The 18,736-nt window shown below is 43.9% G+C and overlaps 1 protein-coding gene across 1 annotated transcript in view; it reads right to left on the bottom strand.

The window, feature by feature from the left end:
• Nucleotides 1–339: 339 nt before the first annotated feature.
• LOC144681379 (ninjurin-1-like) overlaps nt 340–18,736 on the bottom strand; it is a 45,150-nt gene continuing 26,753 nt past the window's right edge. The window contains exons 3-5 of the mRNA XM_078542972.1: nt 9,116–9,268; nt 7,364–7,464; nt 340–534 (exon numbers count right to left, since the gene is read on the bottom strand). Coding sequence (XP_078399098.1) covers nt 387–534; nt 7,364–7,464; nt 9,116–9,268 — 402 coding nt within the window. The 3' untranslated portion in view covers nt 340–386. The remainder of the gene's footprint in view (nt 535–7,363; nt 7,465–9,115; nt 9,269–18,736) is intronic.

Below are 18,736 nucleotides of genomic sequence, written 5' to 3'. Positions count from 1 at the left end.
TAATTCGGCAAAGTGCAGTTTTAGACAAAGAAGAGTTGAAATCAGCGCCCTTTTAACTGTGACCTTTAAGAGTGGTTCAGTTTAATGATCAATGTGAACATCGTTTTATGTTGCTGGAGTTTTGAGTCTAGCGACAACTGGAAGAATCTATCAGAACTCCCTTCCCCAATGTGAAGGCATCCGTTGCTAAACATCTTTAACTCGTGTACAAGTAACAGTTGTAGTACCTTGTCTGTGCTGTACAGTAATGTATGCGAGCCTGGGCAGAAAAAAGGGGAAACCGTTAATTGGTGACGGGAGGATGCCAAATAAAAGATGGAGCCGTTTGCTTGTACAGTTGTACTTTATTTTTCTGCAGCTGGTTTTATTGTGTGCACAAATAATGGTCAACAGTTAGTGCAGGTGGCAACTGGGCTGAGGCGCTGCTCCTCTGGCGTGGTGTGGGGAGGACTGAACCAGAATGAAGTGATGAAAACATTGACAGCTGTGATCACCAGGATCAAACCGGTTACAATATTATTCAGCAGATGTACTCTGAAAACAAAGAGTAAAGAGCTAGGAATCAAATACATCAAGGTCATGGTGGAAGACATGCTGACTTTTTTTTACACTGAGTGTCAGCTTGGAGGCTGCATGTGAAAGCTCTCAGGGTGGAGTCTGTTATATTATATGAACTGATGCACTGTAATCAATGCCAGCATTTAAACATTTTAATTAAGGTTAGTATGAGGTTAGCTGACTTACCCAGTGATGGATCCAGTGGCAGAGCCAATGGGGGGGGGAAGTTGGTGGGGGGAGGGGGAGGGGGAGAGGTCATGATACCCCACCCCCCACCCTACCACCCCACAATCACTTGGCGCTTGGTCAGTGAGCCTTTGGATCACTGCCTCCAGTTTGCTCCTTTGTCACCAGAAGCAGCCATGTGCAATGAGCAATCTCAACCCAATCTCTGTGAAGATTGGACACGCAGCACAAGCCTATACAAAATTTGGTTAAAAAAATTAGCATTAAATTAACAGCCTCATGAAGAGGGACCAGGATATCCAGCTGGAAAACCTACATTTGCTGCTGAATTATATAGTGCTTATGGGGTTTAGGGACATTGTTGGAGAAGAGTAGCTGGGGACTATAAGGGTGATTTTCCTAACTCTTGTCACTTGAGAACACTTAATACCATAGGCAAAGGTCAGGCAAAAGGGGCAGAATATATTATTACTGAGTTTCTAACCTTTGATATTGCCCTTGGATTTCCAAAGGTAGAGCTTGAACTGTGCCTTCAATAAGTGCAGACCTGTCAGGGACACACGAGTGAGCTGAGGGAGGGTGTAGCCTCCCACCTAACTTTCCAGGTCACTGATCAGTTGGCACCCCAGGATAAGGAGCACCAGGAAATATGGCACTTTGCAAGTGGTATTTGCAAGTCCACAATGGAGGAAGCTATGTAGTGACCTTGTAAAAATATCTTTACAAATCTCCATGATTTTACTACAAATAACACACAGAAATCTTCCCCTAATATGTTTAATTAAAATGTTTCCAACTCTCAAAAGTAGTCAGCTACAAAACCTGAGCAATGTCACAACAATAAATAAATCAATAAATAATGGTATTAGTTAATGTGATTAAGCACGTTCTGTTATATTTGTTCATGCATTGAGCCACACAAACAGTTTAGTGGCATCACTAAAAATATTAAATCAGGTCTATCTTCTGCATCTAATTTAAATTGGCAGAACCTCCATCAGCTTCATTTAATAAATAATTTAATTTCCTACACAATTCAAAGGATATCTAGTGCATCCACTTGCAAGATTTCTCATTCCAGGCTCCATTAACACAGCAATTGTTTTATAAACACCCTGGAGTGAAACAGCAGCTTTATGCTGAGACCACAGTTAAAAAATTTACATGTCCAAACACAAAGCAGTAAACAGCTAGGAGATATAGCTGAGTACCTACTTAGCTGAAAATCGCAGTAAAATTCTATCATGGTGATAAAATAATTACTATGCGAATACATTGATATCAAAAGTCTTACTGAGGCTTTGCCAAAGTAAAAGAGCTGGTCTGTGAACTGGGCTATTTTTCTCCCTCTCTAATGTTTGAACAGAGTCCACAGGACTGGCTCATGTGAAATAATATGCTGGTTGCTGGAGATAATTCTCTTCCTGAGATATGCTTCAAAAACCTTTAGAAAAAGTTTATGATCTGAACTTAGTTCAAAAGCCAATTACACTGCACATTTTAGTACTGTAGACAGGAAATATGGGGAGATCTGTAATTGTTCACATTCACACTAATCCAAAGTTTCACATTATTTCAGGCCAACACTCAAAATGTCCATCTTAAAATAGATGGGCGTATTGTATGAGGTGATAATGATGTGATGGTATTATACACACTACTTTCCATTGTTACGGCTCATTACTGCTGACCTTAAATTATGCCTGTGTGAAGTAGGTGTCTAGTATTGCTAGGTAGTGAAGATGGAAATTCATCTAAAGGGCCAGCAGGTACATTTATAACGGTCATAAGCCAATTGTCATCAATCTTTGCTTTATTGCTTTATATTTTTGGGGGCCCCACTCAGCATCCTGTCTAATCCTCAATTCTAAAGGTTTCAATTCTCTTTGACCAGAGAGTAATGGGACTAACACTATAATGTGGCCCTGCCAGCAATGCTTTGCTCTCAGTTGCTACCTGTCTCAGAACAGTAGTTGTGGAATAATGATACCCTTAGATTGTATCCGGCAAAATGCAGTTTTTTTTGGGAACAGTTGGTTGCTTTTTTGGAGCAGCAGTAAGAACAGCAATGTACCAGGTTGTAGGCACCATGTAGATCAAATAAAATTCAATAATTGATAATAGTTACAGTCGATTTTGCTTAATCCCACAAGCTGCATGCTCAACATTTAAAACGTGATGTATGCTGAAATTTGCAACACAGCTTTGTACCAGAATTAAAAGAAAGGCAGTGGAATATGTAAACACAACAAAAGTATTTCTGGAGGTTTAGAATGCTGTGTGGTATTAATAACTTTTTAAATTTTAATTGGGTGACGATCTTCATTAGCCTAGTGAACAGAGGAGTTTTCATACATACGCATTGATGTCAGTGTTACTAATATTGCACAGCGTGATTTCAATACCTTGGAGATTTTAGCATATGCAATTATGGCTACAATGCGCTCTGCTACCTCTTAGTAAATGACATTTTAATTTAACATTTTAATGTGCTTTAAATTTAGAGATTCCTCATTTTCAAAACCTATAGTTGTATTTAACTGAGCAATGGCATTAGGAATTTTTTGTTAACTTGTAATCCATTTTGTGCTATTTGGATCACTGTAATTTGAGTCATTTAGGCAATGGTTTAAGTTTTTCGCTAATGTCTAATACATTGCTATTGATATAGCAGGCGACATTAGCTGCTGTTTAAGAACTTCCTCAATAGCTTTCTATCATTCTAAAAAACACATCCACAGCAACATCAATTGCAAGTGTTGAGTTTTGTTTCTTTTATCCTTAAAAAAAATCTTTCTACTTCTCTCTCTCTTGAACAACAGTTCTGCCCTCCCACTTTGAAGAAACTTTTGAAAGTTATATTTTTTTTAGCTTGGGGCATTATCTTTACATGTCAGAGGTTTTATCAATGGCTTTGGCTTTAAGGGTAATTTTGTATTTTTCTGGTGAGAATGGCAAAAGTTGCTGTCCCTTTATTTTGTTCAGGTGTTGCAGTATGAAAGTATCTCTGTATCACCAGTACAGTTTTATTAATTGTCCAGATATCTAGGGGTCAATTCTGACAGAGCTTCCTTGCAGAAAATGATTCAGCTAAAAAAATTAAGGACACAAATAGAGCCTGAAGGCCATTTAATAAATTTCATAATGTCTGAAAAAATGTATAATTATGCAACATGCAGAGACATATTTTAAATAACTGTTCAATAGTTAATAGTTAATAGCAGGTTTCGAAAACAAATGAACAAAAATAAACACTAAATTGTGGCTAAATTCTTCTTTTTATGGATCATGGTGATATTACTATATGAATATGGACAGTTATCTGTCAACTCATTTACATTGTGTGACATGTTTGCCTCTGAATATTCAGTGGGAGCTGTTGTTAAGCAGTCCTAGTGCAGGTCTTTCAAAGGCACAACAAATGCATTCAGTGAAATAAAATGTTATTGGATACTTTAAAAAAAAATGGATTGGATGGGCAGTTAAAATGATGAAATCTGAAACAGGAACCCAACCGTCTCAAACTCGTGCAAGTCTGGTTTTAACGGAGGTGTTAACGAATGCTCTCAGGTAGCGTGTTAATCACTGAAACCTATTATCAAGGTGACATGCCTTCATTTAGATGGGGTTTTTATTTTTAATTTATGTTAGCCTGACTTCCTGGGCTTTGGGAAAAACCAGCAGATAAAAGGAGGTGAAGAGCTGGATCCATCAGCTTAGTGCACTACTTGCGGGCCAGGTGGAGCTGACCCAACCAGCTGGCTTGTGAACACCCTGTCACTGCCACAATCTCCCTTCAACCCCCACATCGCCATCCCAGCCCCTGGCTCCGCCCCTGATCTCTCACTGACCCCTACCCCCACCCAATCTCCTCTGAGTATCTGGTGATCACCCCAACACTCCCAACCATGCTGTGCCACTCCCCCCAACTGTCCTCTGCAATTGGTATCCCCAGAAACAACTAAATATAATAGTGGCCTTTTCTGAGTATTCCCCGCCTGACAAGCATGTCAATAGGTTGGTTTTCAGACAGGAAATCTATTCAAATGAAACAGTGCATGCTTGGAGTTAGGTTACCTGACAATAACTCTGGCCTCCATCCCCCAAACTCTGCACCCACCCACCACCACCTGCCACCACCTCAACACCAATAGCTCCAGAACCTCACCACAGTAAATATTGGGGCCATTGACTTTGGCTTTGTAGACTAGATGCTGTATTCTTTGCTTGAAAACAACACAATATATTAAAACCAGCCTTAATCTTACAGATAACAAAGTTAAAACATTGGCAAAAGACAAGGATTAAAATAACATGCACATGTGCAATAAACGTAATGCACATTAGTTTTAAGCATGGTCCCACTCTGACTATTAAACATTGTCCAATACAAACAGCAGCTACTGGCTCTCTCTAACCATATAAATTTGTGTTTCTGTTTTTTACAGTCTCATAATTTCTTTTTCTCATTCCTGGCAGGCATAGCTCACTGTCACTCATGTCTCTCACTGATCCAAGCAGCTTTTTGCTGTTTTCCACATAGATTTCCTTTCTAATCCCGATGACCACAGTCCAAATAACCAGAAAGGTTATCGTCCTACTCCAAGCTGCCATTCTCTGCAATTACGTAATTCTGAGCCAGACACTTGCACTTCAAATTCCCTTCCGGGTCATTAGTAGTCATTCTTTCTGGTTTCATACATCCTTACTTCTTACCTTTAAGCAACTATTCCTCGCACACCCAGACTCACAGACTCATTTTGGCCCTAAGGAAGTAATTTCTTGGCTACTGTCCAATGTCTGTTCCTGCTCTGAGCAGACAGTGTAAGATCATAAGTAACTTTTCCAAAAGTTCTTTTTTGACCTCATTGGAGTCATTGTACATTGAACAGAGATCACATGACCAATGTCAATCTTTGCTCCAACCTCTCTGAGATAATAAGTTGATTTGTTTACTACAGTTCCAACATAAATCCATGACACAAAAACAAAGCCTAGTGGAATATGCAGCAAGGACCAAATATTATCAAAATAATTTTCACGCAGAAGATTTGATTGCCTATCAGTTATGAGGTCAGGTCACAAGTATAAACATTTTCCTGTTCGGTTGGTCTTTAATGAATAGCCTCTCTTTAATAAACTGCCTATACTCTGCTATATTACCAAACTAAGAGCAAAGAAGATGAAAATGAGTCAAATCATGATATTTTCATTTTACTTCTGTGGGCAGAGATCACCACTTTTATGTTAAGTACTACAATTTCTGCCTAAGAGAATGCTACCAATCCTCACATATAATCAGTGGAAAGTAATGTGGCCATTTTGGATAACATTTGAACAATAATTAATAGCAAACACGGAAAAAGAACTGTTTTGATTCAAAATGCTAGTTATGGAATTTTAAAAAATGAATGATATCACACTAACAGCGTTATTTGAAAGACTTACCATTTTCGCAAAATTTGGGTTGGAATGGAGCATTGTGAATTTGCTCTACAAATGGGAAACTTTTCATTGCTTGGTAAATGTTTTGAGTGTTCTAATGATAATTTAACACAAAACGTGCCTGCGTGTAAGTTTGTCTTTTCTTCCAATTTTGAATTCCTTTAGAAACTCTAATCCTTATTGCTTCTGTATCCATTGGCTAGTGGAGCTATGAGGAAAATGTCTGACCCTGCCAGGCAAGAATCACAGTCCAGAGTTTTCACTTTGGGCGCAATTGGCAATCTGAGCACAAATTATGCTGAAAATTGCACTGGTTTTCCTAAATTAAGCGACAGTTCAAGTTTATATTCAAACTTATTTGCATAATCACATGACTTCATCATAAAATGCAACGCAATTGGGCAGGTTTTTAGAATATAATTGCTTTATTTTTCTAGCGTTGAAAGAATTCCTTGGTGTCTTTAAGGGTGGTAACCTGGTTCAGTTTTACTGATGCAGCTGAAAAGAGATTTATTACAAAGAATAAGCATTTTGAATAAGCCTAGTCAAGCACCTGGTTTTGGTTGGAGCACTAACTAGATTTTAAATAGCTAAACATGGCTTTAAAAAAAAATTATACAAACCATTTACTAGTTTCATTGGTGTACAGTAGCCAGTTGATTTGTCAATTAAAGGCAAAATTTGCTTTTGTAAGTTATTTGTAAATTAAATTGATCTGACGTTTGAAAAAAATTAAAAGGTGCCTACTAGTGCCCTGTGCCTAATAATACATCTTAATGTGAAGCCCCCCTCACCCCCGAAAGCCTGCAAATTGGCACAATTTGAAACTTATTGTGCTCCTTAATTCAACCTGTAGGCATGGCTAGTTCCGTGAGCAGGGCTGCCTTCCATTCTGCCATTTTTTAAACTAGTGCAAAAAATGTAGGAACATAACCTTCCCTTCAGATTCTGTGATCTTTTGCATTGGTTTGGCTGATTTTGGAGGAATTGCACTGGAAACATCTGTGCTGTAATTTTACCCCCACATTCTTATTCAGCTATTCCACTGACATACATATTACGCGAGAAATCTTTTGCTTGCTTTAAGTTAAATCTTAATATATGGGCTACTAAGTGAAAGACAAGATAAATCTTCTAAGAACAAGCTGTATATATATAGTAAGAGCCAATATACCTGTCACTGAGCCTGCGTTCAGGATCATCACATTCTATGTTCTTTGATCCTTTATAAATTAACAGGGCTGCAACAATCAACTGAAGTATGATGGAGATGCACTGCAAAACAACAAATGTTAACATTGGACAAAACCTGTAGTGTGTGACAATATACAGAGCCCATTATATTATTTAACATTAATCACCATAAAAATGGTTTATCATTGATACTTAAATTTAGCATAATGTCCTTGAAGCATAATTAAATGTACCATTGTTTTGTTACAGAAGGAAACTTGCTTTTCTGTCTATGCATTTCTTACAAGTGAACCATTTAAGAGGAAATGGGTTGTCTTATTTAGCAATTTAATTCATTTTAAATGTCGAATAACTGAACCCCTACTACTTCAAACCTCTCAATAAACAAAGAGCAATCACTGATTCTTTTTTGCAACTGAGTCATAGCAAATAGAACCAAATTGAGTCATCTTAAAAATTTGCTTGGGGATGAGGATGATACTGACAAGGCTGCATTTATTGTCCATCCATAAGTGCCACAGTAATTGTTTTTCCAAATGAATGAAATTCCCTGGCAATCCAGAGGAGATTAAGGGCAGCATATTGCACCCGTTGAGTGGGCATGCCCTCGACCCGAAGAAGTGTAAAATGACACATGATGATATCGGGCGAGTGTCCCGGCATCATTGCACACTCGCACACACAGGAGTCGGTAGTGCGCCTGCCAACAATTAACAGGCCTATTAAAGCCATTAAAGATCTAATTAAATGAAGCTTTTTGCTGCCCATCCAACCTTACGTTTGGCGGACAGGCGAAAAGGCCAAGCGGCCTTTGGATTTTTTGCAAAACCTCATCCACGGATGGGATGGGGTTCAGATCAGTGATTTAAAAAAAAAAAATTTTCAAACTAATTTGAAACATGTCCCTGCTCATGCGACAACGCCTTTTTGTCTGTCCGCCAAACGTTAATAGGCCTGTTAATTGTTGGCGGGCGCGCTGCAGATTCCCGTGCGCGCCCACCAACTGAAATATCGCACGAGTGTGCAATGATGCCAGGACAATGTCGCATGAGGGGACGTTATTAACATTTTTAAACTCTTTATTCTTTATTTTCAAAACGCTTCAGCTCTGTGCCTCAGGGAGCTTTTACTGTGCGCACCTGTGTGCATGCGCTAAGTTCCGCGCTCACCCTCCTCCCCCCCACCCTCCCCCACACAGGCAACGCTGAGCACTGCAACATGCGATTCATGCTGGCTAGCTGTTAATTGGCCAGCCAGCGTGAAATGGCAACTATGGCCGATCGCGGGTGGCGGTCTGATTCACGGCCGCTCCTGCTCGCCCCCGCCGAGCTCTCCCGACAACCAGAAAATCCTGGCCCTAAGAGTTTAGCATATAGCATCGGACTGATATCAAATGTAGATCAGAACAGGTAATTTCCTCTCCCTGAAGAACATTTGTCAAAAACTTCTGCTTTTACAACAATCGAGCAGCTCTGATGATCACTTTTTCTGGTTCTATCCCACAAATGATAGAATTTTACTAAATTCAATTCCACAATTTGCTGTGATGGGATTTGAAATTATGGCTTTGGCTTACCAATATACCACAAATGTAGGTTATTATGTAGTAATGCTGAATTCATAGTTTGCAACAAAAACAATAGTTGTACCATCACATGCAATGGATCCTAAACAGTGGGTCCTGAAGCCACTTTAATAGTATTATGTAATAAAGAGTATTTCACATACACACCAACAGAACAAATAGGAAATAGTAAAACTGTATTCCTGGGCCTTGTTGCAGGAGGTGTTTCATCTGTGATGCGTTTGCAGTAAATAGGGCTATATCCAGAAAGCCCTGAGCAATGGTCTTTGTTCTGGCATATGTGTTGATGTTCCTTATTACCTGGAATAGAAAATAGACTGTAAATACTGTGTATCATTCCAGAATTTAGCAGAAAGGTAGATGTCAAAAGAAATCAGGACCTAAATTTGGAACAAACCCAAACCCCCTGCAATAAAACACCTTAAACCATGTTTCTTCTTTTACTCAAAGGTACTTAAATGCTCTGTTTCATTTATAGTCCACTAATAAGATGGTAGCAGTGTGCAGTTTTGGTTTAATGTTATTTCATTAGCATGAATGAAAAATAGCTCATCGATGCATCTATAATAGTTGACTATTCATTGACACTTCTTAAACAGCAAATGAGTCACATAGCTGGTTTAAGTAAAGGAAAGTTCAGAAATGTTACTATGGAATGCCAAATATTGGTGCAAATTAGTACAAATTTGAAAATCCCATTTTACTCAAAGGAATATGAGACTTAGGAGCAGGTGTAGTCCATTCAGGTCTTCGAGCCTGCTCCGCCATTCAATAAGATCATGGCTGATCTGGTTGTGGTTTCAACTCCACTTTGCCATCTTCCCAGCACCTCCCCTGACTTCATAATCCTCTTGTTTATCAAAAATATATTTAACTCTGCTTTGAATACATTCAAGAACCCAGCTTCCGCTGCTTTCTGGGGAAGACAATTCCACAGACTAACCACCTTTTGAGAGAAAATATTGCTCGTCATCTCCATCTTAAACTGTAGGGGCTGAATTTTCCCCCCGTTGGGGGGGAAGTTGATGGGCGGGCACGTATGCCCCCGATTGCCCTCGATTGGAGGCATGGCGCCATTTTATGTGGGTGGGCCAATTAAGGCCCGCCCAGCATGATGTCCGCACAGAAGCGCTATGTGCTCCCTGTGTGGGCGGGGGTGGGGGGAGAATCCCAAAATCGAGAGTGCGCTCTTTCGCCCATGCTCATGAAAGAGCGCACTCATCTCCCTGAGGCTAAGTGCAGCCTCAGGGAGATCGGCTCTACATGTAAAACAGATAAAAGTAGAACATGAGTTGGGACATATCCATAATTTTTACACAATCTTTATTAAAATTTTTTAAAGCCTACATGAAACCTCATCCCGCCGGTGGATAAGGTTTCATGTTTTTTCTAGCTCCCGCCGGGGCTCCTGGCCTGCCCGCCAACCTTAAGGTTGGACGGGCAGGTCCTTTAATTGCTTAATTGACCTTGTCAATGGCCTCAATGGCGTCACCACACGTCACTTTACACGTGAGCAAGCGGGCCCCGCCCCGCTCGCCAACTCGTAAAATTCAGCCCTAGACGTCTGATTCTTAAAGTCTGTCCCCTGGTTCTAGTCTCTCCCACAAGTTGAAACTTCCTTACGGCATCCACCCTATCAAGTCCCCCTCAGAATCTTATATGTTTCAATAAGATCACCTCTCATTCTTCTAAACTACACTGTTTTTAGGCCCAACCTGTTCAACCGTTCTCCATAAGGCAAGCCCCTCACCCCAGGGATGAGTCATGTGAACCTTCTCTTCTAAAGCAATTATATCTTTTTTTTAAAGGAGACCAAAATTGTACACAGTACTCCAAGTGAGGTCTCACCAAGGGCCTGTACAGCTGCAGTAAAACCGCCCTACTTTTATATTCCATTGCCCTTGAAATGAGGCCCTGCATGGAACACCTTCGAAGATAATGGAGAAGAGAAAGCACATGAGTAAGTGACAGGGAATGTGGACTCTGAGGAGCTCAGATTTTTCTCCCTAGCATGATTGCTGGTGTAATTACGTACAGCAGGATTTTTGCACAGCTGCAGGATTTGGCACTGATCTTAGTGAATTTTCTGGGGTCAGACAATTATAAATATTTTTGGTATCGCCTGATATATACTTGAGAATGCATCACTTGAGGAGTTGGGGAGCATGGGACAATAAAGCAGGCATTAATTGGTGATGTGATACCCAGTAGCAGCTTAAAGTCCCAGGCAGCCTCTCCAACAGCAGACATGTTGTGCCTCCACTAAGGAAATGAAATTCCAACATTACTTTATAAGTGTTTGCTGTTGCCAATTATATCCTGTTTGACCCTCCCAATTACCAAGCAATATTGAACATACGTTGTATACAAGTGTAAGTTATATCCAGCATTATGAGGTGGTAGTGATATGATATCCGATGCATGATGTAAGTGTTTTCACCACCTCGTTTTAAAATGTTGCGTTCATCCTGTGCCAGTCAAGTCTCCCCACAGATATTCACACCTTGGGTCTGCAGATGGATCCTTGAAGCTGATGAGACCTGTGACAAGCAGGAAAGGTAACACAGAAGCCGTATGGGCATCAGGGCTGTGATTGAGCATGCAATTGGGATACTGAGGATGTGACTCATTTGCCTGGACATATCTAGGGCAGCCCTTCAGTATGCAGTGGTCAGGGTTTCCAGAATGGTAGTGGTCTGCCGCACCTTGCACAACAGGGTGCAGCAAAGAGGGCTGGAGCAAGAAAAAACTGATGAGCAACTTCAGAGGAGGAGCAACAGCAGGAGGATGAGGAGGAGGAAGAGAGTGATGTGGTGGGGACACCAGCAGCTGCACACATAGCTGCCAGGGACCCCTGGGACAGCCTCATTGAGGCACACTACAGCTAAACTGAGGCACTCATATGGCAGACAAAACCTGGACCCACTGCTCTCCACCCATCCAGATCCCAACACAAAGCAGTCCCACATTAAACAATTTATTTCTCTTATGAACACCTACTTCTCTCCTTTAACTCTTGTCCTACCATTCTTCACAAGGCCACTTGGCAGGCAGCAGGCAAAGGCAGGTAAGGTGGAACAATGGAGCAGTGAAATACATTTTATGGTGCATAAAAAATTAATCAGAAATTTGACAATTAAACACCACGTTAAACACCAAAGTAAACACTCTTGTGCAACTACAAATCCTTTATCTTCCTTTTTCTAGTACTCCTACATGATGTTACCCCTGTGGCTTCAGCAGAGCTAGAGACAGGCTGCTTGTGTCTCTGCTCTGACTGCTTAGATGCTTGTGACCAATGTCCTCTGGGTTTTGGAGCCTGTGGGGGGCTGTCAAAGGCTGCCCCACCTCCACCTTTATTTGAGAAGACCTGGCTGTCAGGAGAGGAGGCAGCATGTGAGGCTATGTCTGAGTCGGGTGCAAGGGGTCAGAATCAGAGGCTCCTGAGGGGTGATTGTAGGTCCTGTGGGAGAAGACAGGCTTGATTTGGAACTGACAAGGTGAGAGGGTTCCATGTTATCATTGTGCAGATGATCATATTTCAGAGGTTGCTGACATCAAGTCAACATGAGTGAGTGTTGTGTGACATGTGGTTGTGCGATATTTAATTCTGTCACCAGATAGCTGGAAGAGCCTCATCTCTCTATCCCCAATGACCACAAATGCAGAGATCCAGCTAATCTCCATTGCTTCCTCCCTCACAGCTGTCAGAATGAAGATGACTTGAGGGTCAGGCCCAGTTTTTTGCCTCTCTCTAGTCTTAGGTTTTACAGCAGAAGAGAACACCGATGAGTGTGAGAAGTGAAATATTTTGAGAGGATGGATGGACAACATTTGCAGATGGGTATAACTCTGCAATAAGATGAAGTTGAGTGTTAGTGGTGTCTGGTCAGATGAGTATGTTAGGGGGTGTCTCGATAGAGAGGAGTGGGTCCACCTGCAAGTTGTGTTAATCTGAGGAGTGATGTGCAGGAGAAGACTTAAGAAGGCAGAGTAAGGTGGGGTTGGGCTTGTACCTGAATGTGCCATGTCACTCGCCTTTCCTGCCCTGAATATCTTGCAGCACTGTATCCAGCATTCCTGCTGTTGACCTCCTCAATCACCTCCAACCCTGTCTGCTTGTTTTCTGTGGCTATCCTCTTTCTCCTGTCTATAGGAAACACTGTCTCCCTATGCGCCCTTATAGCCTGCACCATTATCTCTAGAGGTATATCAGAGAAGATGGTGCTGCCTTTCCATGAGAGGGCAGAGCAAAATGGAGGTGAGAGGGGCTGAGGGAGCAGGCAATCATTTCTTCACTCTTGAGCATCACCCATGACAGCAATCTCAATAAGATTCTTCAATTGCAAATCTCTGTCAGTGGATAATCATAGGCTTGTCACTACCCACATTTAAAGATCAGATTGCAAGTCACCCTCCCGGACCTCGCACTGTGTACTTGGCTGCTATGCATGGATGAATTACAGATAGATCATGGGTCCCCTGCACTGCAGGTAAAATTCCGGTTCTGGGAAATGCCTCTCAAATGTTTCCAAAAGAACCTCAATTGGCTTCCCACCATTGCCACATGAGGTACCTACTCCTGGAGGCAGAATACATTGGCAAAACAGCCCGATGGAATTTTTCAAATTTTCTGGCCGAGCCTGCTTCCAGCCCTGCCCCCAAGTCTTGGGGAAATTTCCCTATAGTGTTAGCTCATGTCTCTGTGGAATTGTTTATCCATTCGTCCATCTTCTTCAAATCACTGTATCATGTTTGATTTCCTCAGTACAAGCATTATTGCGCTGCTGGAAAATATATTTTGAGGTATTTGATTTTCTTATGGTGCAGGCACAGTATTTGTAAATTTGTACCATAATAATCTTATTAGGTACGTGATAGGATTTTTGTAATGCCCTATACATAGAGGAAGCCAACAATTTGTTCAAACTTCAGTTGTGTTTCTGTTATATGTAGTGGGGTGTGTGATAATACCAGACTTCAATTACTTTTCTAATGGGGTAATGCAAAGAAAACTGTTAACATCTGATATGTTCCATGTGGTATAAATGTTTTCGGCGCTGTGCCTGCAGAACATTAAGAACCAGATGACACCTCTCAGTTCCAATATCCTTGTTTGTCCGTGCTATTCATGCACTGCTTCTCTGTCACACTCACGTAGCTAACTCTGTTGTGGTGGACTTCCTGCTATGCTCGAATCTGGTGTGAGTTCTGTAACTCCTATATCTCTGCACTTCCTGTCTACCTTCTCCATTTTACTTTTGGGACTAATAGATATTCTACAATATCCCCTTTATTTATGCTGCGGGGCAGAAAACACCAACTGAGCTATTCACTTCAATACCTTGAAACTTTGTATTTTGCTAAAACCTCACCAATTCTACCGACCTGGGGTTAAACACTTCCTTTTGATTTACCTTCTGTTGTACTACCCTAAATAATTCGGAATATTTATCAGGATTTTCCTTTAATAAGGCAGTAAAAATACTTATTTGATTTAACTTCTGTTCATTTTTGGAACAGTGCTAATTATGGGCAAAATAATTAAAGCTTTTCATTGCTTTTGCACCATTGGGTGGAATCGTCCCAGATTTGCACTAAGTGCGGTAGCGGGCGGGTAAAATGTTATTTTACCTGCCGGCCGCAATGGCGGCTTTTCACGCCGTATCATCCCAAACCTGCTGCACTAATTATGCATTCTCGGGAAACATGCCATTTCCATGGCGGGTGGGCTCCCATTCTCCCACTATACCATCACCTCACCACTTCAGCACACCGGGCACCATATTTAAAGTCCAGCCATGCGCACACCTGTCAGTGCTTCCAGCCCACGACTGCTGCAAAGAAGACACAGCCCTGAAAGGCAAAAAGACTGCAGCCCCCAGGTTCAATAACACGTCCCTTGAGTGCCTTTTGGATGCAGTAGAGACTCGCCATGATGTCCTCTACCCCCACTCTGGCCGCAGAATGGACAGCAACATCGCTAATCCGGCTTGGCAGGAAGTAGTGGTCAGCGCCAATGCCCGACAAAGGAGAACAGCCACCCAGTGCCGCAAGAGGATGAATGATCTCCTCTGTTCTGCCAGGGTAAGTCACTCTTCACATCACTCTCAACTCACACATTCACAAACCCATCACACTGCGCCCGTCACCACAGGGCCCTCACTCACAGCAAGTTCAAGGGACATCACCATTCACTCTGTCACGCTCACCATCATTGTCCTCATCCTGTCCATGGACCACTCACCACCCACACAGGCCAAGGCATACTTATCATCTGACCAGGCAGGCGTCTTGCTTTTAATCTCTCCATCTCTATTTATGCAAGACAAGCTGGCACACAACAGGGAGAGGTCGCTTATCGACAGAGAAATGCCTGAAATCAAGGTCCTCATGGACTTTGAAAACAGAGCCATCCAGCTGGCTGGTGAGTATCTGGACCATTCCTGTGCTGACGGTGAGATCAGCTGTGCTGTACCATGTGAGCGTCCAGCAGTGCAACATTCATCAGACAACTATGCCCTGAGTGATGTGTCCTGTTTCACAGGCCACTGCCATGTGCTTAATATCTCTCCTTGCTTTCGCAGGCACATCTGGGAAACAGCCGACGGAGCCCATGACCCAGGGCCTCCATCAAGCCCCGAAGAAACCTCTGAAGGAGAATCTGAATGCACCCTCCTTGAAGTCCCGTCACAGCACTCACCCACACACTCCACCAGCACAGAGACACACACCTTGGTGGGACCTGGCTTTAGTGTAACCCTGGGATCACAATCTGGTGAGCACATCGCACTGTCTGGTCCACAGCAGGCGGAGGCAGGAATTTCCCAGGTTTCTGATACTCGGAGGACTGCTGGAGGCCAGGAATTTGCTGAGTCCAAGTCAGATGATGAGCCTCTGGACTCAGTCATGTCATAGTTACTGGAGCTGCAAAGGCAAGCTCGGGAATGTCAGGAAGGGATATCCATTGCACTCCGCAGATAGCAAGGCACGATGGAGGAGTCCGTCCACCTTCAGGCTGAGGTGATAGCGCCAGCATTGCAAAGCACTGAGGTCAACACTGGTAGGGTGGCGGCTGCCATGGAGACCTTGGTTCAGGACATCACCCCTGCACTGCTGCGCGGCTGAACTCTATTGCTGACGCCATAGTTGCCTCCAACAGTGTGTACACGAGAGGGGTGCAGGGCAGCTCAATCTCACTCCAGCTACCCCTTCTCCTCAAGGAGTCAGCCAGGGGCCCTTGGGCACCCGTAGGGAGGGGCATCAGCAGGTGCATACCTGGGGCCATCGATCCAGGTGACTCTGGGGGTGTCCAGCCGATCCGAATCCCCTCTTCCTGTGACCCCAGCAGCTTCAGCTCCACAGCTCAAGGAGGGTACCACTGCCACACATCGGAACTCCGAAAGCAGGCCAGGCACCTCCAGTGCTTGGCCCTCCAGCAGACGCCTGTCAAGGTCATCAGAGACAGGGCGTCACAGCCAGCAGGCTGCCTCCACCTCCATGTTGATGTCCGGGGAGCACCAAGAGGTAGCGGCAGGGTTAGGAAGGTTAAGATGTACCTCTTGTAACTCTTTCGAGCACATTCACAGTTCTTGACCTTTTTTTTTTGTTCAAAGTCCTGGAGTGGGACATGAACCCACAACCTTCTGACTCAAAGGTGAGGGTGCTATGAACTGAGCCACAGCAGTTGCACAGCCTGGGCATGGGTGTTAATCATTTGTACATACTGTTCACTATTGTCAGTGAACTCCCATTCTTGGCTCCCTGCCTATGGCTCCTTGTTCTGATCAGCAATGCTCGTGTCACTCAGATGTGAAACCTTTCTGCACAAGATAAGAGGCGGGTGTCTAAGTCCAAGGCCTCTTCCCTGTGCTCTGTGCAGCCTTCAGACCACAGTGATGGTCCAGCCTCACACTCCCTGGTCACATTACTGATGCCTGCACCTCAACGGTGCATGTCATTACTACCAGAATGTCGTGGGCAGGCACCACAGAGTTCTCTCATTCTCTCTGTGTGCTGTTAGCACCTTTCAGGTTGGGCTGGCCCCCATCTCCTCAGCATCTGTGACCAGTGATGCTGTGCTCCTGAAGGGCTCAGGTGCTGAAGGTGGACAAAGGATCAGATGCTTCTAAAGTTTAATGGCTGCGTCTCTATGATATGACCCTTATCACAGAGCACAAGTGATCTGCACTTGGCTAGGCAGGAGTCAGATATTCACAGAGGCTATGTTAAGATCTATGGAGTGTCCTCACTGCATGTCGTCATCATCCTCCATAAATCTAGCAGCTATAAGGGCCTCCTGAGTGCGCCTGCCTTGTCTGACTAGTGTGAGGGCCTCATCGCCACCATTGTCACCTTCGAGGACCTCCTGACCCTTATCACTGTCGACGCCCTCCTTATCGGAGGAGTCCTCCAGCTCTTCCATCTTCTCCTCGGCCAGCTCTTCTCCCCGTTGCAGTGCCAGGCTGTAAAGGGCGCAACAGGTGACAACTATGCGTGACACCCTCTGTGTATAACAGGGCTCCACCAGGCCGGTCCAGGCACTGGAAGCACATTTTCAGCATCCTGATGGTTTGCTCTGCAAAGTTGCGAGTTGCAGCATGAGCCTCATTATACCGTCGCTCTGCTGCAGTCTGAGGCCGCCACATGGGTGTCATCAGCCACATCCTCTGCGGGTAGCCCTTGTCCCCAAGGAACCATCCCAGCAGCCTCTGTGGACCCTGGAAGACATTAGGGATCTGAGATTGGCTGAGAATGTAGGAGTCATGCACACTCCCTGGAAACCGTGTGCAGACCTGCAAGATGCATTTGTGGTGGTTGCACAACATCTGCAAGTTCAGCTAATGGGATGTCTTGTGGTTGACATAGTTGACTGTATGGTGCGATGGAGGTCTGAGCATCATGTGAGTGCAGTCGATGGCATCTTGCGTTCTTGCATCCTGCCTCTCCTGACCCCGGGCGAAATGCACATAGTTGTGTGCCCTCGCTAAAATGGCATCCATGACACTATGGATGCAGTTGTGGGTGGAGGCTTGTGATATCCCACAGGGGCCACAGTGGAGCCCTGAAAGGAGCCACTGCCACTGGCAGTGGATGTCCTCTATCTCCCCATGGCGCCAAATCCTGCAGTAGCTGGCAGATGTGACCGACCAGTTCCCTAGGCATGCGCAGTCATCGGCAACACTGGTTCTTGGTCATCTGCAGGAATGAAAGGTGGCGTCTAAAGACCCTGGGTGTTGTTAGATGCCAACCAGTGACAGCTCACTGTGGCTCTTTGGCGCCGTGTGTGGGAGTCCCACTGCTCCTACTTCCAGAGGGTGCTGCTCCTCCCTCTGCACAGCCAGGCACCTCAGTCGCTGTCTTCTCCATCATATTTGCTCTCTGTACACCACGAGGCATGCAGCTAATTCACCAGGCTCCGTGATCCTGATGTACTCCTCTTACAGGATTAAAGAGAGAGACATGTGGGTTAGCATGGGTGCACTAAGAACCTCTCTTAGTTAAGTCTGAAGGCACCTCAATGCAACCTGGAGAGTGCAGGCCACCACTTGCATGGGCAGACATTAGTGCACTGCATGGCTGCCTGAAACCCCACATTTCTCCACCCACTCCACCTGACCGATTGGCGGCAGCCTTGCCCATTGGACTAGGTGCTGTGCTCTCAGCTCAGGCGGCATTCTCCTAACCTGCACTGCAAGGCTGCACTGTTAGCTTGAACCATGGGGGAGTCTGGTCCAAACCGGGATGCTGACATTACAAGGGGCTGTG

This window comes from Cetorhinus maximus, chromosome 6 (assembly GCF_964194155.1).
Source record: "Cetorhinus maximus chromosome 6, sCetMax3.hap1.1, whole genome shotgun sequence".
NCBI lineage: Eukaryota > Metazoa > Chordata > Chondrichthyes > Lamniformes > Cetorhinidae > Cetorhinus > Cetorhinus maximus.
Note: the sequence above shows the minus strand (reverse complement) of the source record. Positions and strands in the feature narration are given on the sequence as shown.